Below are 26,441 nucleotides of genomic sequence, written 5' to 3' on the forward strand. Positions count from 1 at the left end.
AATACTTATTTATTGTTAACCTATAGATAAACACACGTATATGGAGAGAGAGGGAGAGGGAGAGAGACAGAGAGAGAGAGAATTATAAGCATGTATCTGAAAGTAAATACCTTCTCCCAATAATTCCTTATTTTTTAATAAGGATGTATTGGAAGCAATTTCATCAATAATGGAAGATCCAATTACTGGTCTTCTGGATTAAGGCATTCTTTTATTGCAAGATTTTAATGCTAGAGTGGTAAGTTCAAACATTGCCAATGAAATCTCAGACTAATTAAATGATTATAGCCTAAGGGGAAGAGCAACTGAGACTCCACTATTAATCTTACCAAGAATAGCCTGTATGTATGATGAACGGATGAATATATATACCTTATTTCAGAAGGAAAAAAATGTAAGGGGTTGTTTTAAAAACGAACAGTTTAATTTCTGAATAAAAAGGAAGGATAACATTTTATTATGAAGTATTTTTCCGCTCCTTGTGGAAGACATGGACTGCAGTGGTGAACTGAACCAAATCTGTTGCACTAGGAGTTCATCCATTCAAATGTTTAGAGGTGGCACGAAAGTAAGTGTGACAATAATTATCACCAGTGCTTACTGAGAACTCTGTGTGCCAGGCACTCTTCTGTGCTTGTCTGGCCCTCGTTGTACAGATAGGGAAACTAAGGCACACAAGGTTAGTAACTCAAGAGGCAACTGCAGAGTAGTGTTAGAAAATTCTACCGACTCCCCTTCACTGTTAACTTCTACCCTCTGGACAGTTCTATTCTCTGTTATCCTAATCACCTGCCTGTAGGGTTCTCAAATAGAAGACAGGCACAGGAATCCAAGATGGAGGCCGATACCCCAAGGTACTCCAGGAAGCACTTACTGTTGCCTGGCATGTTGAAATGGGGCTTTCTACCAGAAGACTGGGGCAGCAGTTTCTCCATGTTTTGAAAGTCTGTTTGGTAGCAGTACTTCTCCACCTGGACAGTAGCTCTCCACTGGACTTCTTCACACCCTTCTTCACACCTCTTTAATGCCCACAGAAAAAGTGGTGGCACATTTCCTTCAAATTTAGTCTTGGTGTGTGTGTGTGTGTGTGTGTGTGTGTGTTCTTTTCATGACACTGTATTTTTCTGGAAGAAGACAAGTGGTGGGTGTCTGAGTATTGTTAGGTCTGAAATGTCAGATTTGACCCTGACATTTCCTTCCACACTATGGGGAAAGTTTCAGCAGCCAAGTGAGTCCAATCTTTCATTTGGAAACAGAATCTTTGAAAGAGCTCTAACATCTTAAAAAATATATATTTCTACAATATTTCCTCATGAGGCCTGATATTAAGGAAAAATGTGGCATGTGACATTAAGGATATTTTCATTATGCTATTTTGAGAATTATTATTATTTTTTTGTGTGCTGAGGATTGAACCAGGGTTGTTAGCATGCAAGGCAAGCACTATACTAACTGAATTATATACCCAACCCTTGAGAATGATTTTTATCAGACAAAATCCTTCTTTCAACACTCTTGATAATCATGTCATTTGTTTCATGAAATTCACGTATGCTGAGTTAATGTTTTTGAAGGAAGGGTGAGTTCTAGATCTTCTAGGATATAGAAATCTTAGGTTAAAATAAAAATTTTCTTATTCCTTGGCATTTGCAACTAACCTGAGCTGCTCTGAAAGTCATTGAATAGTCATACTCAGATTCCTTTTGTCAGTACTCAGAATGGAACAAGCAAATGCTCAAATCTGGACAAGGTCCATCCCATGACAAATAACACGTGGTATTCATTGATCCCCCTCCCAGACAGTTGCTTAAAATCAGCCACTTCCAATATCACAAATGAAAATGTGAAGTCATATTTTGGGGTGACTTCAATGAGATCAAGTGTCTGAGGTTTCAAATTTGACAAATGACCCACTTTTTAATATTCCTTCAAGGAGACCTCTACTTTTAGAGGGAGCCTGGAAAAGTATGATTTGTGTAAACAGGGAGGCTAGAAATAGAAAATGAATCTCTTCATTGCAAAAGCTGTAAAATTTCCAATGCATTGTCAACCTAAACTGAAATTGATGAGAGTAGGAGTAGGGAAGAGGGATTGAATGGACAATTTATTGTACTGCATACAATTTTTACATAATAAGGAACTTTATTCCAAATGTTTTGTTGGAATTTAACACTGATGCTGAGCAATAGACATAATAATCCTTCCTGCAGCTGGAATCTTTGACCTACTGTCTAAGTCCTCCAACACATAAGAACATGTGGGACCTTGGTGAAGGTTCCTGTCACAGTACTCTTTCACTTGCGGATAGTTAAATCTGTTCAGTGCACCTGTAAGTCCTTGTCAGGATCTTCCTGTTTAGGGTCCTTCTCTCCATTGTCAATCTCTCTTCTACAATAACTTCCTGTTTGCTCCCCAGGAATAAATAAAAATTTTTTCCAAGCCTAAAAAATCCCCAAGTTCAAATTTACTAGACATTACCTCCAATAGTATTGGGGTGCTCGACTTCAGTTGGGGTGCTTCTTGTTTGGAACTACAACTTAAATAAAGCTCTATTAATCCTTCAAAATCCACAACTCTGTAATGCTCAGTTTGCTTAGAGTGATTCAGTGTATTTGCTCCTTCTCAAATGTGACTTCTTGCTGAGCTTTAGGTGAGCTCCTTTCCAATAATATGCCTTGAATCTTGGATGATTTATTCACTTTCAAGTTACCTGGAATTTACCACTAAAGGTTGACATGAATGCTCACAGTTTGGGCTCTAATATAATCTCCTGAATGGTAATTAATAAATAAAAGATTGTTGACAGAGGACCCCAGCTTACTCAAATAGTTTTTTCCTTCATGTTTTTGCCAAACTTCATGTCAGACATCCCCAGGGTCGATAGTATGAAATATTTCCAGTTAACACCAATGCTTTCTCTGTTACTCCAATACCTCCAAACTTCAATGCTGTCTTGTGTTTTCTCATCAAAATGATCTTATTCACTATCTTCAACTCACCTTCTTCCCTGTGAATACAAGAAACATGCTTCTTTCCAGATTTAATAGCAACATTTCCTTAATATTTGTGCTTGCAAGTAACACCTGAAACATGTCCCCACAATTTCTTGAGTTTTTGTTCTCTGTGCTTGTTCTCCTTTCTGTCACTTATTGAATACACAATGTCACCTCTAAAATGTAGTGTTCAGTGTTACTGGGTATATTATTCAGAGTGCAAAGTTGCCTCCTGGAAGTTCATGACATAACCATAAAGCAGTATCCAATTTTTGCAGTGTGCCTGCTTGACTAGGCTCCAGGGATCATCTAAACTAATATTCTCATTTTGGAGGTGACGAAAATGTAGGACAATTTAAGTAGCTTCACCATAATCAAGTAGAGGGCAAAGACTGAATCCACCTTGAGGAATGAGGTACTTGATTCAGAACAGAACAGGTGGAGTTCCACTACCTTTGGTGAGTTCCCAGTCGGGATGCTAGTTAAGTGTTGCTTGAGGAAATTATGTCAGTTTTCTCATCTGTAAAATGCTGACAGTTATGCAGTAGCAAAGCTGTAAGGATTATAGTATGTTAGTATAAGTGAAGCACCTAGCCCATGCTTGGCACAAACCCTCAGTGCAAGCCCGTGCTTGGCACAAAGCCATGCCTTGTTAGTTATCAGCATTATTGTTGTTATTTGATCACATGTATAAGAGTATGTATGGCTACTTGGCTTCGTGTGGCTATATACACGCATTAGACCTTTGCTGTACCCCTTTTGTATTCCTGTGTTGTCTCGTACAATGTTAGGCAACTAGTAGTTGTGTTCATATTGGGAATGGTAATAGAAGCAAAAATACTGATGATAGTAAGGAAAGGTAGTACTGTTTATTGAGCCTTATGATATGTTAGGCATTGAAAGTAGGCACTTTATATACATAATTCGTAATAGATGCTCAATCCATATATATTGGAAAACTGCACAGTAGCTTATTTCTAGAAATGCAAGTATACCCTCTTGGTGACAATAATCTCCTTTGTAACTGGAGGGAACATGAGCTTTGGCCCTGGTGAACAGCTCTGAGTGTAGAAATGAGAGCCTTGATAGGATTCCTTCCATCTTCAAAGTAATCCTTCAGCTGCTATATTTATATCATCTAATCTTGTTATTGGTAATTGGAAGACTGGATGGAAGTGGAAAAGGAGGTCAAGAAATAGAGTAGAAGGGAGCAGGTGCAGAGCAGTACAAATTATACAAAGGAACAATAATATATATCTGAAAACAGATGATTAAAGTTCAATTATGTTTTATTTTCTCTTTTAAATTTTGTATCATATAAAAAGACTGCCCCTTTTCTAGATCCCAAATAGATATATTTGGAACGATAGTATGGACACAAAGAAGTTGTTTCCTTTCTTGCTTTGCTTTATTTATTTACAGACTAAATCACATTCACCATACATGGATAACCACTAGGGAAAGGGAAAGTGTTCAATCACAAAAATTACAATCACTAATATTCCTTGATTTGCAGACACAATATGATCCTTAATGATCATATAAACAACTGTGGTGGTAATAAGAGATACTGTGTGCTAGAGTGGGTACTGTAAGAGAAGCACTCCTCAGGTCAGGTGCTGTGTCTGTGTGTCTGGCAGTGTGTGTGTACATGTATATGCACGTACCTCCATACATATAACCTCTGTTCATAGTAACAACCTTTTAAATTCACATATGTGTGTGCACATATGTGTGTTGATACACATGCATAAAAATCTCTATATATTGGGCTGGGGATATAGCTCAGTTGGTAGAGTGCTTGCCTCACAAGCATGAAGCCCTGGTTCAATCCCCAGAACTGCAAAAAACAAAACAAAACAAACAAACAAATATTTATGTATTCTCAGATCTTACTCCCACTTTCGAAAAAGACACTGTGGCTCTGACATGTCTAACCACTTGTTCAGGTTCACAAAAAAAGTGGCAATGCTGGAATTTGAACCCCAATCCCTGCTCACAGAACCCTGCTTTTTGAAGAAACTCAAGCAGAAACCTTCTTGGAGCAATAGTTATTTCTATGATACCACCTGGTTCCATTATGGGAAGGGTGACCTTTTCCCCTTTCTTTTGCAGAATCGCCAAGCAAAGATTTTGGTCCAACTCTGGGCTTGAAAAAGTCCAGTTCCCTGGAGAGCCTGCAGACAGCTGTGGCTGAAGTCAGGAAGAACGAACTCCCCTTTCACAGGCCCCGGCCGCACATGGTTCGAGGCCGAGGCTGCAATGAGAGCTTCCGAGCTGCCATTGACAAATCTTACGACGGACCTGAAGAATTAGAAGCTGGTAGGTCAATATGCTCCCTTAAGTGGTTTCTGCGTCTCATTATCATCGGCAAATCATAGGCAAGAGTGTGCGCTTAACTACAGAGAAAAATGATTTAAGGATTACAATTATATTTTTGATATTAAAAGTAATTCATTTTCCTGATATGTTTTGCCCTTTGGCTTAACGAACATGGAATTGGAGATCGCAATATGCAATTTATTTTGCAGTGCAAATGTTAAAGAAATCTTCTCCTCCGCTTTCCTACAAGGACCAACTGTCATTTACCCTTAGGGTAGGAGTACTAAGTGTGCATTTCTTGACATTCTTATTTGAGTCATTAAAAGCAGCATCAACCAGAGGACTGACTGCATTAATTGAGTAGAAGCAGTTGGGTTATATTTGTACTCAAAAACCTCTCCTAGAAAGTCGCTAGCCCTGTTTGTTTCCCAGCATGTGGGCTTTCTGAACTGATCAAGGTTAACAAGCCAGCTTTCAGAAAGATTAGTGTTTTAGCACATTTCAAGCCTTTCATAGGACCAGCTAAGCAACCAATGGGCCCCCTCCTAGTATCCGGCCTTGCTTGAAGTAACCAGATTTAGGCAGTCTGTCTTCAAAGGGTACAAGTCCCCACTGGAAGAGTAGAACTGCGCAAAACTTCTATTCATTCTTCTGTATTTTACATTTTGACTTCTCTTTATATACAACCATAAGTGCCCCTGACCATGTGTATTGATTTTCTTTCTTTTTTTCTCTGTACAGACGGTCTGTCTGATAAGAGCTCTCACTCCGGCCAAGGAGCTCTGAATGGTGAATCTGCCCCTCAGGGGAACTCTGAGCTAGAGGACGTGGAAAATAAAGCCAGGAAGGTAAAAAAAGCGAAAGAGAAGGAGAAGAAAAAGGAAAAGGGCAAACTGAAAGTCAAGGAGAAGAAGCGGAAAGAGGAAAATGAAGACCCAGAAAGGAAAATAAAGAGGAAGGGATTTGGCGCCATGCTGAGGTATGGGCCTGCTTTGAAGGCAGAGTGGTTTTGTTTCTCCAGGTGAAATCTCTCCTTTGTGTGTACTCAGAAACAAAGTGCGAGCCTTCCCTCATCTTCACTAAATGCGTAAGAATCAAAACTGTGAATGTGCATATTGCTTTTCCACAGAGGCCAAAGGAGACTATGAGTGGCTCCAAAGGTGTACAGTGATGACAAAAAAACTGTCCCTAAGTCTTATGTCAAAGAAAGACCAAAGCTTAGTGGGGCACAGGTGATGCTGCAACTCCGTGTCACAGAGTGCTCTCTGTGTGTCCATCTACACAGGGAAGCAAGAGCTGAGGGTCCTTACCTGGTCCCTCCTTTAAATTAGAGCAGTCATAGTTGAGGAACCTATCCCACTGTGACTCTAGGTGTGTGGAGGGCCAGGCCTCTGGGTATGGTAGGGTCACCTCCAGAGGCACTGTGATGTGGTTGAGATTTCCCTGGGCTTGGATCCAAATGGTCTGAATCCAGGACCCTCCACTTGAGCCCCAGGGCTTCACCCTCTCTAAACCTTACTCTTCTACTTTCAGAATGAGGCTGGCACACCTGCCTTACGAACCCAGTGGGGTTGTGACAAGATTTCATATGCAGTGGGTTCTATGGCTGGGCCTGGCTCAGCAGGGCACAGTCAGAAAGCACTCTTATTTCTTTTCTTACAGCTATTTTCAAAAATGCCCTGTGGGACTGTCTTCTCCACATCTTGATGTCTCAGCTTTCTTACTGATAGCTTTATGGTCACTTTCAGGTAATATAACAAAGTCTTTGTCAGAGGCTCAAACAACCAATCCAATATAAACTGAAATTTTCCTCCTCTTTGCCCCTTAGACCTTGACCCCAAGGGATGACCCACAGTGTGGTGGGAGGTGGGATTCCATCTTTTCCTTTCTCAGTCTCTGTAACCAAGGGAAGGAGGAAGAGAATATAAAACAAGAGTTTCACTTAACTTTAGTACCTGGCCACCAGTGACCTTTTTTGGGCCACTTATATGGATTGTTTAGGAAGCTCCTTAGTATACCTGTTGCTGACTTCCTAAGGACCCCTTGCCCTTGCCTCTGACCTCAGACAATCAACCCCTGGAGTCTCCTAATCCCAGCCAATAGACTTCTTGGACAGTTGCAGTTCGAGATGGTCCAAACTGAACAGAAGCAGCATCTGCTTGACCCACAAGAACCACTGTCTTCTCAACCAACAGATAATGCAAGCATAGCTTGTTCCCCTGGCTCTCCTTTCTCCTCACCCCAACACAGAGGTGTTCCAACCAGACTCACATCTGCAGACCTCTTCAGAGCAAGTCAAGCTCCAGTCTTGGGTCTCCCCACCTACAAGTTCATGTCAGTCTCTGTCAAGAAAGCTCTCATGCCTGCTTAGTACACTTTTGCAGGTCACAAAGAAACTTTGCGAGGGATTTTCTTGTAAGCCCTCACTTATTTAGTAGGGGCAGAAAGTAGAAGTACCCCTTTCCATTGCTTTCTTTCCTCCTTTAATTTCTCATCAATAAATCTCTATTCTTCTCTTCCATGAACAGTGAACTATGGTATATAATAGTTGGTAAGCCAGATTGGTCATCTCTTAGGAAATCTTTAAGAGATATTTCTCTCAAAAATTGCAGTTGTTATATGGTACCAGTTGTTTTCAGTTTAGGATCTTCAACTGAGATTTTCAGACAGATAAGAAATTTCCTCTCTCCCTCCTACCCCTCCCTTCTTCTCTCCATTCCTTACTGCCCATATGCCTGGGTGCCTGGGTGTGTGTGTATGTGTGTGTGTGTGTGTGTGTGTGTGTGTGTGTGTGTAAAATTATAAGTGACCTCTAGGGGGCACAAATGATACCGTCAGCTCGGAATCTTCCATTCTATTTCCAGTGCTCAGAGAATGCTGTGCTGGCTTCCTCCTGCTCAAACTATGCTGTGGTCCTACTGTCACCTGGACTGAGGTCACTGCAGCAGGTCTGATAGCCATCTGACTATCAAGAAACAAAATTTCAACAAATTGAGTTTCAAAGATCAAGTTGGATTTTATTACCAAGTCATGCATTGGGCAGCATTCTCACTGCAGAACTGAAAGGTGCTTGTGTGAGCTGAGCAGAGGTGTAGGTTTTAACAATGGAAAAGCCTATAAAAAGCAAAAACAAGAAACAAAAAGTGAATTGGTCATTTCAAAATTATTTTCCTCATAGGATTATAGCCGAGGAGACTTTCTCATCACACCTGATCAGGATGACTAGCCATCTTTCGATCAGTTTTTGTCATCTCCTGTTTGTTGTTGTTGTTTGGTTGATTGGTTGGTTGGTTTTGTTTTGTTTTTAAACTGGCCCATTTCTGAGTTTAGTTGGATCATGTGATTCCTACTCTTTTGTGACTCAGTGCAGGAACTCAGTCCAAAACAATGACCTCCATTTTACTTTATATGACTTACAACCTCGTAAATGCCATGAGCCAAATATCTCAATAGGCATTGGTTTATTTTTCCTAGTGGTCTCTGTAGATTCGGTCTCTCCTTTTGCCACCTCGAATTTTAAACTTCCCCTTATTCTAAGTAATTATTATGATTTTCAGAAGTTATGGGCTGTAACTAAAGTATCTTGGTGATTATTATACATGCAACTGCAATATACTTAGATGAAAATTTTGTCTTTGAAGTGCTGGAATTGAGTAGTTGCAAGTACAGGCTCTGAATTCAATCCTGGCTCTTCTGTTTTCTATCTTGGGAATATTGGGCAAACTATTTAACCTCTGTGCCTCAGTTTCCTCATCTAAAAATGGAATTCTAGAATCTACCATTATTGTGATAATTATATTTGTTTAATTGTATGTAACATGATTAGAACTACGCTTGACAAGTAATAAGCATCTAATAGTAAACATAACAGTGATCCCCTAAAGATTTCCATGTCCTAATCCCAAGTACCTGTGTATGTGTTATGTTGCAAGGCAAAGTAGAATTAAGATTGCAGATGAAATTAAGGCTGCTGATCCGCTCACTTTCTGCTGAGGGATTATCCTGGATTTCTTCAATGGGCCCAACCTAATCACAGGGCATCTTAAAAGTGGAAGAAGGGAGGTATGGCTAAGGAAACCAGTGCAAAGAAATGCAATGCTGCTGGCTTTGAAGACAGAGGGAGGGAACCATAATCCAGACAAGGTGGGTAGCCTGTAGAGGCTAAAACGAGCAAGAAAGTGGATTCTCTCTGGTCAAGCCCTTAATATTAACCTATTTGTGTTTTTCAAGCCACTAAGTTTTTAGTAATTTCTTACAGTATCAATAGAAAACTGGTATAGTTGTCATAATAATAATAATAATAATTATAATAATAATAATTATTATTATTATTATTATTAAGGCTTTTACAGTATCAGTGATTTATAAGGGAAAATTTCTTCTTAATGTATTAAAAACTATAAAAAATAATTAGAGTAAGTATAAAATCTGTTAGGGATGTACATATCCTGTTTCCTAGAATGTTACTAAATTAAACCTTAACTTCATGTTTTATTTTACATGGTTTGATCTGGCAAGTTCATTCTTGATTGCTCATAACACAGAGCCAGCTCTTCCCTTTTGTTGTTCAATATTCTCTATATTTACCTGTAATAGAAATCACAGGTGCTGGATCCTTTAGACATCTAGCACCTTGGGTTTTGTTTCCTTCCACAATTTTAGCAAAATTAAGATCTGAAAGGTAGTGTTTGATTTTATCTTCAGTATAAAAATAGCAACTGTTTTCCATAGCCTTTTGCATGTGAGTTTGTGAGCATATTGGAGTTGCTGCTATGTGCACATTTTCAACAACAAAGAACACAAAAGCTGTTACCATTAGCCAACAGATTTTGCTTTAATTCTCATCTGTTGCTCAGATGCTATTGACTGGCTTTCTTTCTTATTTAAAAAAAGATTGATTGCTGTAAGGTTCTCTTGGAGTTAGATGTGACTTAAATATGCATTATTTTTCCATTATCTGCATTTATTGTACACTCTCCTGAAGAAGGTTTTGGTGTTGTTCTGCAGTTGTTCCATATACAGGGGACCCTGGTCAAAGGGATAAAAGTGAGGACATCAATTCTCTGCCTCCCTCTCCTCACCAAACGATGAATCACCAGAGTCACGGTGTGTGGGCAGTGGCCTTATACTTGCTTCTAAAAAGCCAAGGGTGTGTGCTTTCAGGATTTTAGCTGGTCCATTCATGTGGGTGACACACAGCAGTCCATTCTGTCTCACTTGTTAATTCAGCCTATTCCTGATCCTGTTGAAAAAGTATGAGGGATCTCTTTCAATCTCTTTCTACATGTCGCCTAGATCCAGTACTATGATGCTTTGTTGGTTTCAAACATCTCCTTCCACAATTCTAGTGTAGCTCGTGCGTAAGAAATGGATTATTGTGGGAAAATATGCAGTTCAAGAACCTATCAGTTTTTTTAGTTCCCCTGTGCACCTTGTTTACTGCCACTAATAGAGAATTTCCAGTGGATCCAGATGCCTACATTTTTCCGTTGTGTATTTGACTTCCTTGGGCATCATGTTCCTCATGGCCCTGTCCTGCAAAAAGGCCACACAGCTTCCACAGCCAAAGTGCAGCACTTAAACTCCTTCAATAGACAAGCTCATCATGTCCATCCATGGCCACCTTCTTGGACCCAGTAGATGTTTCAGTGCCCAGGCACTGAAGATAAATGTCTTTGGGCTAAAAAATAATCTTGCCTATCTTGAGTGGAAACCTGCAGATCAGTCCCTGATTCCTTAGCTATTTAGTAACTTTTAAAATACTTACAATGTTAAATGAAATTCTGCCACTGGTTTGTGTTTAAAATCCATTCCTTCATATAGTAGCCACAGTTGTCTCCTCTGTCAATAGTATAGACCACTCTCTCCAGAAACTTCCAGCTGTTAGCTTGTTCTGGACACTGAATGGAAAGGCTTACAGTGATTTAAGTTTCTTTTTCTATACCTTTAATAGGATTTGGCCATGAAAGAATCATGCCTGGTAAACTGCTTCTCAATAGGTGAACTAAGTGTAAAATCTGCCCATAGGAATGCCATTCCTTCTTTCAAAATTGGTTTACCTATATTCCCATATTCATTTGATTAGTAACATGGACTCAATGCCCTATCTTTGTTAAGCACATTCATAATTATTATTTCATTTATCCAACAATATTCATTAAGGTCCTGCTTTGTATCCAGTGCTCTTTGAGACTGGATATACAATGAAGTCCCTCTGTGACAGCACGTCCCATCCTAATAAAGGAAGGAAAAACAAAGAGAGATTTAAATTTTTTTATGATACATTTAATACAAAAACAAGCAAAGTATTACATAAACATGCAAACTGTTTTTAGCAGTAAACTCCTCAGTGGTGGAGGGACATTCACCAAGATAACTCAGGGACAAACCCATGCCATGTCAACTCGAGGTGATGAGCAGTCAAATTACATGGTGCAGAACAAGATGTCCGGCCATGACTCTCTTGGCATTTACCTTCCAGTGAAGGGGAGAGAATAAACAATCAACCCAAAATAATTGAGATAATTTCAGATTGTAGTAGGTGCTATGAAGAAGATAAAGTCAGAAGGTTTGGTGTCATCTCACCCTCAGTAGCTAGCTGTCTAACAGCAGAACAGCGTACACCTGCCCGAGCTATGCTGAATTTTCAGTAGATAACATTATCAGAACCTAACACACTTTGGTACTAAAGCCAAACCACTTTTTGCCTCCTTTGTCTTCTTTTTTGTTTTTTTTCTTTTCTGCAGCATGTGAATTTATGTTTTCACATAAATCTATAATAAAAAAAAATCAACTAATCCCATCATGTCTGTTTAGTACACAAAACCCTGTTGTGCCAGAAGGAAATGTTCTGAAGCTGATGGTTTGTAATGTATAGGATGAACTTGATTGGCAGCTGCTTGTATCAACTCTGTTCCGCTTGACCCATTAATTAAATATTCTTTATTGTTTTTTCTTTACTCAGCAAATGTGGATATGCCTTGAAGATACACTGCTTCAATTTCTACATAGTAAAACCTGCAAAACCTAAGTCATGAAACCTAAAGACAAAGCTATTTCTAAAATTCTTGAGGCATTTTCATTTGCAAGCTTTGTATAGGCTAAGCCATACATGTTTTTTTCATTTTATTCTAAAATATACTACATATTTTATTTAAACATGCCCCCATCCACATATACCTCCACCACCACCACAAGCAACAATACACCTACGTTTCCACAGCCAGATCAGTGCTGAGCTTCCTTAGAAGTCTGTCCCTTACAAACCCTGTGGTCATCACTAATCCTGTGAGTTACTGTCTCCTGATCAGAATACTACAAATAAGAACATCCTTTCCAACTTAAGAGGTTTAAATTCAGTAGTTTGATAGATACTACTTCTTATTGTTTATCTGTTCATTTTAAATTGACAAGTAAAAATGGTATGGAAATATGGTCTATAACATGACGTTTTGATATACATAGTGAGATGGCTAAATCAGGTACTTAAACATATAGATTCCCTCATATAATTATCATTTGCTGTATTTTCAGAACACTAAAATCTAGTCTCTTAGCAATTTTAAAGTATATAGTTGTTAGATGGTTGCCACAATGCACAAAAGATCTCCTGAACTTATTCATTCCATGGTGAGTGAAATTTTGTGTCCTTCGAGTAACAACTCCTCAATCCCCTCACCCCGTCACCTCTGGTTCTATGAGTTTCACTGTTTTTCACTCTACCTGTAAATGTGAGGTCACACCATACTTGTCTTTCAGTGCCTGGTTTATTTCATGTAACATAATGTCTTTCACATTTATCTCTTGTCACAAATGACAAGATTCCCTGCTTTTTAAACTCTTTGAGTCATCTTCCATGGTGTATATTCACTACATTTCCTTTTTGTGTTCATCAGGTGGTGCTTGTCTCCATTTCTTGTGAATAGTGCTGCAGTAGTCATGGCAATGTAGGTAACTCTTGGACATACTGATTTCATTTCCTTTGAATGTATACCCAGAAATGGGATTGCTGGATCACATGGTAATTCTATTTTGAAATTTAGGAGAAATTTCCATACTGTATTCCATAATGACTCTAGAAATTTACATTCCCACTAATAGTGTGCAAAGGTACCCTTTTCTTCATACCCTTGAAAAGTCTTGTTTTCTATGGTCTTTTTGATAATAACCATTCTAACATGTTTGAAGTGATATTTCATTGTTGTTTTGAATGGCAGTCTCTTGATAGAGATGTTGAGCAATTTTTAATATATTTGTGGTCACTAGTTTATCTTCTTTTAAGAAATGTTAGGCATGACTTCTTGTCTTCCTATTATTCTCTGCTCCAGATAGCCCAGGCCATCAGAAATCACCATGATTTCAAGCAAGGTACACTTGGAGCTCACTCATTTTCTCTCTCAGTTTTTTTGTTTTCCTCTAGTTGTTGTTTTATAACTCAGATGAGCATGATGCTTTTTCTTTCTCCTGGATGATTTGGCATAATAAAGTATGAGAGGAAGTAACATAGATAAATTCACTCCATCATTTATATTTTGAATGCTATGGATCACCCCTTTCTAAATGTAACCATGAACTATTTTCAAGCATTACTTGCCTGATAGAAAGCAAAACTTTCTCTTGCTGAATACAAATGGAAAAGGGACTCAAATGGAGAAAAGGTTTGTGTTTTCTTTTTTTATCCTTTTTTTAATTTATATTTCAGTTCAGAGCATGTAGCTGGATTTTGAACTTGATATTCTTAACGCGTGGTTCATAGTTATTTCAGCAGACTGCCTTGAAGTTACCCTATGATACGGTAGCCACAAAGATATATTTTGACTACATTTTTAAATGGGGTTAGATAGAGACCGAATACTTAAGTCACATCTGTCATACATTTGTCCTCTTTACCTTGATCTCATAATGGCTGTTACAGGTCTCATGTACAATAAATGTAACGTGGCTGTAGCTTGTCATTACTTCTTTCCAGATAGTGGCTGTAAACATCTGGGTATCCCTTCAGCTTTATGAGTATGAAGGGCAACCCAACTAATGGAGCCAGGCTAGTGAAATTTTAACAGTCATTTCCCCAAAGGCAAAAGGCCAGCAATTGGCTACAGTTAAGGGACTTTGCTTCACGAAGCACAGGTCAGTTCAAAATATAAGATGAGAAATGAAAGCCAAAGTAGATTGAAGTTCCTAATTCAGCTTCAAGTCGGATATAGGAATATATTGAAAAGAGAGCCTGACACATCAGGGCAAAATGGCTGATCGGGCATATATTGAGCTTCAGAGAAATACATGGCTGTGGGGAAAAATAAATTTGCACAGCCATCCATCGTGTCTGTATGCCATGATTGTTATTGCAGAGGGGGCAATAAGGGATGCTAAAAAACCACAGTTTTTAGTGAAGTTCAGTTTTTGCCTCTTACAAAAGAGGCAAACTCCAAATTTTCTCTCCTCAGTCTACCTTATATTATTTACTTTATCTTTTACAATATGAACCATGAATATTTTGTTTCTTCCTTTTGTTAATTTGCCAGTTTTCTCTTGATTTGAGAGGCCTAGCAATTTTAATTTTTTATTCTTGTAGGGAAGAGCAATGACCCTTTTTTGTTTCATTATTACTATCACAGGCCTAGAACTGGAATGCTACTTTTTATGACCAGCAGAGTCGAGCCTGTAATAGAATTGCAAAGCAGAGTGTATAATATACCGATATTGACTTCCATTAAACCCAGTGCTGTGATAGCTGATAATATTTATATATTTATATGTGATACATTCTAGCTTTTGTTGGTTCACAGCAAAGCATCAGAGAAGAAAATTAGCCCTGTAATGTGGATAGATAGTGAACATGAGAATGTAAAGAAGTAAGAGAGAGTGCTGTATGAATAGGGCAAGTGATAAAGATGATGGAGATAGAGGCAAGGATGTAACTAGAAAGTTAAGTGTAGATGAAATTTGGATCAAACACATTAAGGACTATTTGGCCAGTGTTTAGTTCCTAACTAAAAGAGGAGCAGAGACAGATGGGCTGCTCATCTGATGGGCTGAGTGCGAAGACCTACGAGCTACCCTGGTGTCCAGTCTGCAGAGTTCGTTTGGAATAGGACTTTAATAATCTTTTTCAGCTGTCAGGCATGTCTGAAAATGTTTGTCATTTTGCTTTGTGTGTCTGTGTGTGTGTGTGTGTGTGAGTCTGTGTTCACAAAGCAGGGAGGGACTTGTATGGAGTTAATTAATATGGAAATGTACAGATACTTTGTTTTCAAAATCATTTAAAAATCTAATTGATGTTCACTGCCTTCCTACCCTATGTGATCTTGATTACTCTGTATACTCTGTAGCTCTTGGTTTTGGCTGTCCAAAGCAATAAGAAGATTTGATTTTTTCATACTTATTACAATAAAAAATGATCACATAGAGTGTCAACCAAGCCCTATTTGTTTAATTAGGGTTTGCTTCTCCTCTCAATATGCATGTAAAACTCCCATTGCATTAATGTAGATTACAAAAGAGCACTGAAGAACAGGCCCCTTTATCTTACTTTTCCTTGATGAGGAAGTTTAGATTTGTTAACACATCTGAACAAAATTCTAGTGGCTTAACTTTTAAAGAAATTGATATGCTAAAAGACCTAGTGAGCCCAGTGGCACATGCCTATTATCCTAGTAGTTTGGAAGTCTGAGACAAGAGGATCTCAAGTTCGAGGCCAGCCTCGGCAATTTAAAGGGGCCTTAAGCAACTTAATGAGACCCTGTCTCAAAATAGAAAATAAAAAGGGCTGGGATGTAGCTTAGTGGTAAATTCGTGGTAAAGCTCCCCTGGGTTCAATCCTGGTACCAAAAAAGTAACTAAATAAAAAAGAAAAAGAACTTGCATAGGCACCAAAGTGGAAGGTACACATTAATATGTAAAGTTCATTAGCATGTAAGGTGAAGTATGATGATTTAAGATGCTGGATTAATAAAATATAAAAGGTTTCCTAATGGACCTATTTGCATATTCATATTAAATAACTAATAAAACATATTAATAGCAGTTTTATTCATATATATATATATATATACACACACACATACATATATATGTAAACACGCGTACATTCCCAGTGGAATTGTATTTGGCTAATTTGTCTTGTCCCATGTCCAGCACAATGTCATGTCCTTGTGGGATGTTTACTTAACACTATTAGATAATGACATGTATAGATTTAATAATTTGCTCATGGGGGAGGTGGAGTCAGGTCTTTGTTTAGCACCTTTTATCTGAGAACTTCAATGTAATTTACTAGCATCCATCTTCCAGATGCATGGGAGAGGAGTGTGGCAAATGGTAGCTTTACTCACAGATCATAATTAAGAAGTGAAACAACCTGCCCAGAGCCGGCTTTGAACTGATAATGATACCAAGACCCCCTCTTGCTCATCGCTACTGTTGTATTAGCATTTAAAAATGCATGGATACCAGCCATAATTCTGTGTATACTTATACACACCCCACAGAATTCATATTTATCTTTACTATATATTGGATTTTCCTGTCTTAAGGCAATATCAAACAACAATTTAATAACATGAGGTGGTTCATAATTAAGTGAAGAGACTTGAATCTTTGGTATAGTAACTGTAACTGTTTTTTCTCATAGACTAAGGAAAAACCTTCCCGGAACAATTAAAAACAAGAGATATACAAATTGAAAAATGGATAGGAGATATACAAATATTATTGGATTGTACATCTAGGACTATTACCTCAACCACCCTAAATAATATTCACCAGGATTTTCAGAGACAGTCCAATTGTGTTTATCAGAAAGCTATCAGCTGATCATTTCTGCACAGTGGTCCTGCTTCAACCTCAGCTTCAACATACCTAAAATCTAATTCATTGTTTACCACTCAAGTCACCACCAGCTCATGCTGACTTCAGTAGTTCTGTCTGAGCCACTGCCAGGAATCCCATGGCAACTGGAATTCCGCCTCCTTCCCACCCCACCCTTCCCTCAGTCAACAATCCTATTGGTATTTGCAAAATACTGCCTCTCACATCTGAGCCTTCTTTTCCTTTTCAACTGCCACCCCTCTAATGCAGTTTGATATTTATAACTAGATCATTTAAATATCCTTCTAACTGATTTTGCCTATATTCTTCATTCGTTTGTTGGAGTTCACCAGCAGGGCTACAAGTCATTCATTATCCAGGTATCATCTGATGACATGTCTTCTGCACTAAGTTGCAATAAGACATAGTTGCAAGGAGGAGATATTCTGGAATCATTCTACTCAGGTTCAAAGTCCACCTCTACTCCTTTCTAGCTGTCAGTCCTTCAGCAGCTATGCCTCAGTTTCCCCTCTTATGATATTATAATAATAGTAGCATTTACCTAATAGACTTCAGTTGCTGTGGGAATAAGCGAGAAGATAAAATCCATTGGTAGTATTCTTCTGTGGGAACTTAGATGTTTCCAGATTACCTACTCATTCTTAAATTTGTACCCTAAAGTAGATCTACAGAACTTGTGAAAAAGATAGATTCCTGACCTCATCATCAAAAACTCTTAATTCATTAAGTTTGATATAGGGCTTGGGAATCTCTGGCGATTCTAATGCAACCAGTAGCAAGGACCTCCATTCGAGAACCACTGATTCTTAAAATTCAAGCTCTTTAATTTAGCCTTCAATACACTCGTTCTTGCTCTGATTTATTTTTCTATCATTGCTTTTTACTCTTCCTCTCTAAAAACTCTCCACACTACCCAAATTAGTCTACACACTGTTACCTCACAAGTGACGCCCTCAGGTGCTACCTCCACCTCTTACAATGATCTCCCTCCTCTTTCTCGCTGAGTCCTCCGGGTGTCTGAAGCCCTCAGTAAGCCCCATCTCTTTTATGAATCCTTCTTTGTCCTGCATTTCCCTCTCATCAAAATTCTTTCTTACAGTCGGCATTTTCTCACTGAGTACTTCTCATGGGCTGACTTGTTTTATCTGTCTCCTGTCCTCAGTGGGATTATAAATTCCTTTAAGCAAAGGGACCTCCCCACAAAGCTTTGCACAGTGTTGGCCCTGAGTAAGTTTGTGCTGGATTGGCTTATACAATGTGCTAATTGGACTAGACCTATTTGGATATTAATGTGTTGTGCCCTTTAGTCATTCTAGATAATAGTGTTCAAAAGATGAAAACAGTAGAAGTGGTTCAAAAATAGGAAAGAGGGTGAACTGCACTGGGAGTTATTTTTTTTTTAATTTGTTTGAAGAAAAGGTTGAAGATGAGTTAACTGGTAATAGTAACCAGCTGTTCTCCATTTCCACAGAGGACACTAGGAGAGAAAATGGGCCAAAATCACTATCAATAAAAATGAGGTTAGATTAAAAAAAAAAAATAAGATGGTTGTTAAGCACTGGAATGAGGTTTCTGAACAGGTTGTAGGATTGACCTCCCTGAAGTACTTTAAAAGTAGGGATAAATATTCATCTAAAATGATGTGAAAAAAAACTTGCCAACCAGTTCATTATTAGAATATCTATTAAATGCTACTCTGGGGAAACCCAGAAAAATATACAACATGATCCCTTTACTTAAACTCACTATCTAATTAAGATGACCTATAAATATGAAATTATTAGCAATGAAAATAGGATTTAGAATTAAGAACTAAATTGTGAGGTTAGAGCTATAATTATGGTTCAAATTCAGATGTGTATTCTTCAATCCCTCCCTACCTCTGAACTACTCCAGGTCTTTTTTTAATAAATGGATTTTCAATGTCCCTTCATCAGCCGGATTTCTAGGGAGAGTGGAACCATCTTCAAATTTTCCAAAACAATTCATCCAACACTACGGGAGTGTACAATGACCAAGTACACAACATGTCGTCCAAAATGTTAAACCAATCTTTTACTCTTTCTTTTCCTGACAACTTCTTTCATTCATTCAAGAAATATTGTCTAATAAGTGTCAGTCCCAGTGTTTGGATGGGAAAAACCACAATGAACAAGTCAGATGTGTCTTCATTATACTCAAAGTCCAGAGTCCTCAGAGTGTGGTAGAGCGCTAATGAGTCAAATGCTACAGACTTTACCAAGCACCTGGAAATAACCAGAGCATCCCTGCATGCTGTGAAACTGCAGTTGCACCACTTGCAGTACCTGGTAAACATGTTGATTGGTGTCTGATAACCTCAGTTCCGTAACTGGCTTCTTGAGTAGAAGATTTTCTCTTCCAGGGAGATGCGTCCCTTCTCTTTACTGGCAGAATGTTTATAAACTGTCATTATGGTTGTCAACTGCTCTGCCATTGGTTGAAATTCATTATTAGATAGATGTGACTATGGGCTAAGAGGGAAAAGGGCTGGTTAGCTGAAAAGTCAGTTTTACTAGTTAAAATGGCACAGAATTGAGGAAAACAGTCTAAATCTATTAACATTTAACTTGCCAAAATAAAAAATTTGACTTTTAAACATATTCATTCTCAGTGTGTCCTTTGGTCTGATTGAGGGGGCAGGCAGCCCATCCCAGTCAAGACCCAAAGTCCCTGCTCTAGGAATCTCCTGCATTTTAAGCAAACCAGGACAATGGATCACCCTCTTCTTCAGAGCACCATTCCCAGCTGCTCTGATCCTTCCTCCCTCTGCCTCGCCCCCTTCACTCTCTGCTTATACATTACTATATACTCCTGAAAATCCTCTGCATAACAAAAGAAAAATAAAAAGGGAATATTATTTTTAATATAATAAATTTTAAAATTCTATACTAGAAATAAAACATAAAAAGGTAGGGGTACAAAAGTAAATTCGAATGAACTCCTCTGTTATCTTAGATTTTGCACTTGTGTAAACCTGAGATATTATCTGTTTTCTGAAGGATTTCTTGGCATCCCTGAAAGCATGTAGCTCTGGAAATCAAAGTAGAAATGTCTCGGCAGAGAATGACTAAAAGCAGCACTCCGTGGCCAACTAAAGAATCCTTAAAAATATTGTATACAAAACTAGAGAAAGAGAAAACTGGAAGAACATTGACAAGAAATAACAGTTGCAACTCTGATTGCAGACAAAACCACCAGTGAACAGTAAAAACCCTAATTCTGGAGCTTTTAGTATTAGTTCCTCCCATTGATAGGTTTCTTCTCCCCCAAGGACTATAATTTTCCACTTTAAATTTGAACTCTAGTCAATGTATAGTAGAAAATCAATATCATAGATTTGTTCTGCTTTCCTTGTGCCTCCTGGAATTTTCAAAGTATGGGAAGGAACAGCTTTTATGATGAAGATGGACTATAAAATGAAAGGGGTGACTTTGACTCCTTTCCTGGAGCTCTGACCCAGCCAGTCCGCCGCAGACTTACCAATGTCCTCTCCTCCCTGTCTGTCATGCCTTCATTATCCCAGGCTGCTGGGGTGTTAAATGTCAAGAGTGTTGTGGCTACCACCGCACTTTTGGACAGAATGTTTGGCAAGTTAATTAAAACTTGCTTTCTGAATGGTCTCAGAATATTTTTTCCTATTTACCCCACCTTCTCTCCTTGATTTTGTTTTTGCTATTTTAAATTTCAACTTATTTTGCTATCTTGTGACTCGGAGAGAGGGGAATAGAGGGGGAAAACTCACCAAAAAAATTTATACAGCAATCCACAAACCTAACCTTTATGCAGGCAATATTTTTGTATTTCTTAAAATAAGCAAAAGTGCCAAAGAATTATTTTAACACATGCAGATGTGGGGACACTGCAGGTCATTCTCAGTCCCTGAGCTGGCGAGGCTCCCTCTCCTTAGAGATGCAATCCTTTGTCAGTCTTCTCATTTCAGCTCCCCATCATCTTCTGTCTTTACAAACTCAGACTAGACTTCATGAAGAGTCATTGCCAGGCCTCATTTCCCTAGACTTGCATTGAGGTTCGTTTGGATCATCGTGGTATTTTCCACTTATTTTTTTAATCGCTGAGAGTGCAAGAAGAAGAATGTCCTGGGCATTTTTGTGTTCTCTCCATACGTCTACCTTTGTTACACCTCTGCCTTCCCTTTATATCTCCTCGTAGATGGAACCCAGTTTCCAGTTGCTCCTGGTCCTGGTCTTCTGAACTAAACATAGAGATGGGTTCACAGCAGCCTCTTCCCTGACTCTGGTTAGCTTGTCATAAATGCTCTTTACATCGGGCATCTGGTAGTGTAAACTGCAAAATTCCATCAAGCTATGGATCCCTGGGCAACTGTGGCTCATAAAGTATGGGACAGAGCAGTTGATATACATACCTCTCTACTCCATTGACTTCTACTCTTCTTCCAAGTTGCATTGCTCAGCATCCTCAGTCTCACAGAGGCCACACTGTAAATGTCATCTTCATAAACTGGAGCCTTGGTATAGTAGAACCTGCTTGCTTCTGACAGGCCACACCAGAACACTGGATCCTGTGTGGATCTCCAGCTCCACACATCTAAGGATACAGTACCCTTTACTTTGAACCTCATATATCTTATCTGACTTTCTGGCATTTGCCATTTGCTTTCCTTACTGCTATGGTCTGTGTAGCTGATGGAATAATCTGGAAAGGTCTAGATTCCTGAATGACCTCTCTGGGTCAGCCTCTGTGCCTTTGTGTGATTTGCCCTACCCAGTGTTCATCCTAGTTGTGGGATTCATCTAATCCCCTTCCCCGTGAGACTGTGATGTTGGGCATACCTAACACCAAATGCACCACGACTCATTGCATCTCTCATCGTATGCATTCAGCAACCTCTGCTCCAGCTACAGTGGTGCACACCTGTCAACAGGAGTCCTGGGGGACTGAGGCAGGAGTATCGCAGCGTCAAGGCCAGTTTTGTCAATTTAGTGACATCCTTTCTCAAAACAAAACTTGAAAAGCAGCCTAGAGTAGGGGATGTAGCCCAGTAGTAGAGTGCTTGCCTAGCATGTGTGATACCCTGAGTTCACTTCCCACCCAGTACCACCTAGAAAAAAAAAAAAGAATAAGAGAAGAAACTCTTGATTCTGAGAAATCCATTCTAGAAATAGTAACTAACAATCAGTTTCTACAGATGCTTCTATGGACTGATATGGCATTTAAATGATATTGTTTTCTCTTCTCATTGTTTTTTTTTACCCAAAATATTTGTTCTTTTAAAACTCAAGTATTAATTCTAAAAAAAAAAAAAAAAAAATCCTTTGAACACTGGAAACTGACAAATGGATTTCCCTTAATTTTAAAAATAGGGGTTAAAATTTTCTGATAAGCTCTGTACTTTAGTTTTGCATTTTAAGTGTTAAATTTTAAATCTGTATGTTTTATTCCATAAGAGATGCATCAGCATTAAGAGAAATAGTGGTAGGTTATAGGATGTGATAGAAATTCTAATAGACTATTTAACCATAATATGGCAGGCAGATACCATTTTAATCAGTATTGTCATTAACTTCTATCAATAGAGAGGATAAGATGTTCTTGTCTTTGTGAATTATGATTTATGGCTGGCACAGCAGTCACACTGAAGTATATTTATTTTACAATATAGAGACATTGATTAAATGCACATGGCATCTCAAATACAGTTGACATTTTAAGTTGAAATTATTACAGACACACAGCCATTCATTTAAGCTGTTGCCTTAAAAACGTGTCTCAACTGATTGTTAATGGAAGAAAGTCTAGCTGGGCCAATATTTCAATAAGTTGTTTATTTTACTGGCGGACGTAGACCTGGGGAGAGTGGCCCCCTTTGGACAGTCAGATCATTTTATTGTGTCTGGTGAAAAGGTGCTCAAGAGAAAAATAGAGTCTATATGCTATATATTCTAGATCACTCAAATGCATTCTCTTATGAGGATAAAAATTATTTTTTGGTTCTCTTCCCACAATTCTCCCTATTTTCCCTGAAAAGCTTGCCTTCTAGACGACCAGCCAGCTTAGGAAGTAGGTCTTAAATAATTGATGACAGCTGTAGCTAAAACATTAATATAGTTTAGGAATGATGTTTTTTGTACTGTATATTGCTGTCTGTTACCAGTAGACCAGCAACTTTAAATAACATAAGTGTTTGAGTATTGATTGTTAATTTATAAGCTTGAAGCCAATAGTAATTGTGTCTGGGAGTATATACTTATATACCATATCTATAAATTCTTTGATGTAGTTTCTCATTTATTTCTTTTTAACTTCAGAGTGTAAACTTTAAAAACTTTTGATTATGAAATAATTTTAGACTTACAGAAAAAGTTGCAAAATTAAGTGCAAAGAATTCCTTCATATCTTTTACCCAGATTCCTCAGATGTTAACACTTTACCAGATCAGCTCTAGAATTCTCTCTCCCCTTCTCTCTTCTTCCCTCCCTCTGCCCATTGATGTGTATGTACAGATATATGCAGACATGCATTTTTTTCTTAATCATTTAACAGTAGTTGCAACACCAATGCCCTTTTATCCCTAAATGTGCTTTGAAGCCAGAACTGTATACCTATATTTTTTTGTATTGTTTTATTCTGTATTTTAGAAACGTAAAGAGCTGACCTCAATTCAACCTCAAATTAGCAAAAATTAGAAACTACAAAATGGGGAAGGTGGTGATTTTAAATACGACTGTAAGTCAAGAAAGCCAGAATGTGTTATTCTTTTATTTATGTGGAAATATATTATTACCATTTAATTTAAAAATCTGAATTAAGTCAGCATTGAGTCCTGCCAAATGAGTCCATATTTCCGAGAGTTGGGTGCATTTCTTGGATGGTTAATGAAACTTCAAAACCTAGGCCCTGCAAATGGGTTCAAATATCTCATCCTTATGATGAGGCTTCATTAAGCATTGAATTTAGTGCAATGTGGCTAAATGAGATGGTGAACAGGAAAATGTCCTGCTTATTATTAAAATTGTGCTGCAGAAAGATCCTTAGAAATCTAATATCTCTTGCTCAGAATTTTTTTGCTACAAATGATTTATTGATAAAACTGGAGGGAGGACTGGAAAGCTATACAAGTCTCTGATCACCTAGGGCTTTTCTTCTAAATACCTGTTCATTTGAAAACAAAAGTATGCAAAGATAAATGCATTATGATAGTTAGAGAAGTTTATGATTTGCATAGTAAGGAGGAGAACTATGGAGAAACAACGAACAGTCGCCAGTGTTTGTAATTACCACTGTTAGATGTTGGGGCGCTGTATATTGGAGAGGCAACTCTAAGTCATTTTTGTGTCTTTTCTTTTTAATTGTAAACAAATGGGGTACAACTTGTTTCTCTGTACATGAAGTAGAGGCATACCATTTGGTGTAATCATACTTTTACATAGGGTAATGGTGTTTGATTCATTCTGTTATTTTTTTCCTTCTCCTCCACCTCTCCCACCCCTCTTTTTCCTCTATACAGTCCCTCCTTCCTCCGTTCTTGCCTCCCTCCCACTCCCCATTATGTATCATCATCCACTTATCAGCGAGATCATTCATCCTTTAGTTTTTTGAGATTGACTTATCTCACTTAGCATGATATTCTCCAATTTCATCCATTTGCCTGCAAGTGCTATAATTTTATTATTCTTTATGACTGAGTAATATTCCATTGTGTGTGTGTGTGTGTGTGTGTGTGTGTGTGTGCGTGTGTGTGTGTATGCCACAGTTTCTTTATCCATTCATCAATTGAGGGGCATCTAGGTTGGTTCCACAATCTGGCTATTGTGAATTGAGCAGCTGTGAACATTGATGTGGTTGCATCACTGTAGTATAGTTTCTGTTTCTTGAAAGACAAAAAAAAATAGAGTATTGTAGGGTAGGTGTAACTGACTGGTAGAGGGCATGGGTATATACATCTATTGAGGATCAGCACTTAAATAAGTAAATTCCAATATCCTAAACATTCACCCTGGCTTTTGTGAATATAAAGCAACAGGATCCAAGTGTGTTGCTCATCATAGATCTGTTCCTAAATCATGTCAACATGGGTGATAGTAAACTATTATGCAAATGACCATGTAGTGCTGCATTTTTCCATATTGCTAACTAAAGATAGTTTGATTTGGGGTGAGACAAAAATTAAGTAGTGTAAACACTCTACAGATCCTTTTTTTTTTTCTACTTCTCAGGATTTAGTTAGATCTGATGAGATCAACTTTGTTCCTAGAAGTGAAATATGTCTTTGAATGTCCAAGTCCCAAATACTCTCCAAATAAAAGGAAACCCATCATTAGGAAACACTTGAAACGTTTAGCCTAAAGGAGATGTGTTTGTGTGCATTGTTACATTGTTATTAACAGTTCTTCACCTTTGTTAAGATTAAGCTGGTGGATGGCATGATAAATATTTGAGGAATGTTAATATGTCATCATTCCTTACCTTATCCTATCCTCATAGTCTACTAAAGTTAATGGCAAAGAGGATTTCTAGAAAGCAAGCCTGAGTCACTTGGCAAATCCACGTACAAATACCCAGTTTTTATGAAGGATGTACAGAGTTAAAATTCTAAGATACAGTCCTGGAATTTTCTAAACATTGTGTACAGAATTTTAATTAAAACAAATATGAACATTTGTTGTGGAAAAGGAATCCATAATTTCCTTTCAATTCTCAAAAGGATCTGTGACTGAAAAGAAGTTAAGAGCCATTGTATAACAGCACTGATCCTAGGCAGGGCCACTGTGTGCTTTACACCTGACAAGTGGCAGATGCTCTTATTTCAACAGTCTTCTCTTTCCACTAATGTACTCACCATTTAACCCTGAAGGATATAACTAATCTCTGTCATTGGAATAAAAATGTAACCATCTGTGGAAGGAATAATGAGGCATAACACGTCCATCTCAGTCCTCTTCTGATCTCAGGGACTACCTCAGAACAGACCTTCGTTTGGAGATAGGTGCCTTATCACGGGAGGAACTCTGTCCACCATGGAAGGGTGTTTATTAAAGATTGTGTCCTTTCTACTCTCTAGATAAGTTCCATCAAGTGCAAATCAGGTATAGCCCTCCTCAATCTAAGAATGATATATCTTTTTAGTGGGGACTTTTGATGTTTATATTTACCCGTGCTTTTCAGGACATTCTCAGTGCAGGGATTTTTTTTTCTCTCAGTTGTCAATTCAGACTAAGGAATTTCAAATAGGTAACTCCTTGAGTTTCATCCCAGTAGGACTATATTACACACCTTCTTTCTTCAGGGTCTTTACAATGT

The 26,441-nt window shown here is 38.2% G+C and overlaps 1 protein-coding gene across 1 annotated transcript in view; it reads left to right on the plus strand.

Annotated features, from left to right (window-relative positions):
* The window catches only part of Pard3b (par-3 family cell polarity regulator beta), a 1,015,658-nt gene that overhangs the window by 685,421 nt on the left and 303,796 nt on the right, over nt 1-26,441 (plus strand). The window contains exons 17-18 of the mRNA XM_047544116.1: nt 5,109-5,315; nt 6,057-6,294. Of these exons, the coding sequence (XP_047400072.1) occupies nt 5,109-5,315; nt 6,057-6,294 (445 nt within the window). The remainder of the gene's footprint in view (nt 1-5,108; nt 5,316-6,056; nt 6,295-26,441) is intronic.

Source organism: Sciurus carolinensis, chromosome 3 (assembly GCF_902686445.1).
Source record: "Sciurus carolinensis chromosome 3, mSciCar1.2, whole genome shotgun sequence".
Taxonomy (NCBI): Eukaryota; Metazoa; Chordata; class Mammalia; order Rodentia; family Sciuridae; genus Sciurus; species Sciurus carolinensis.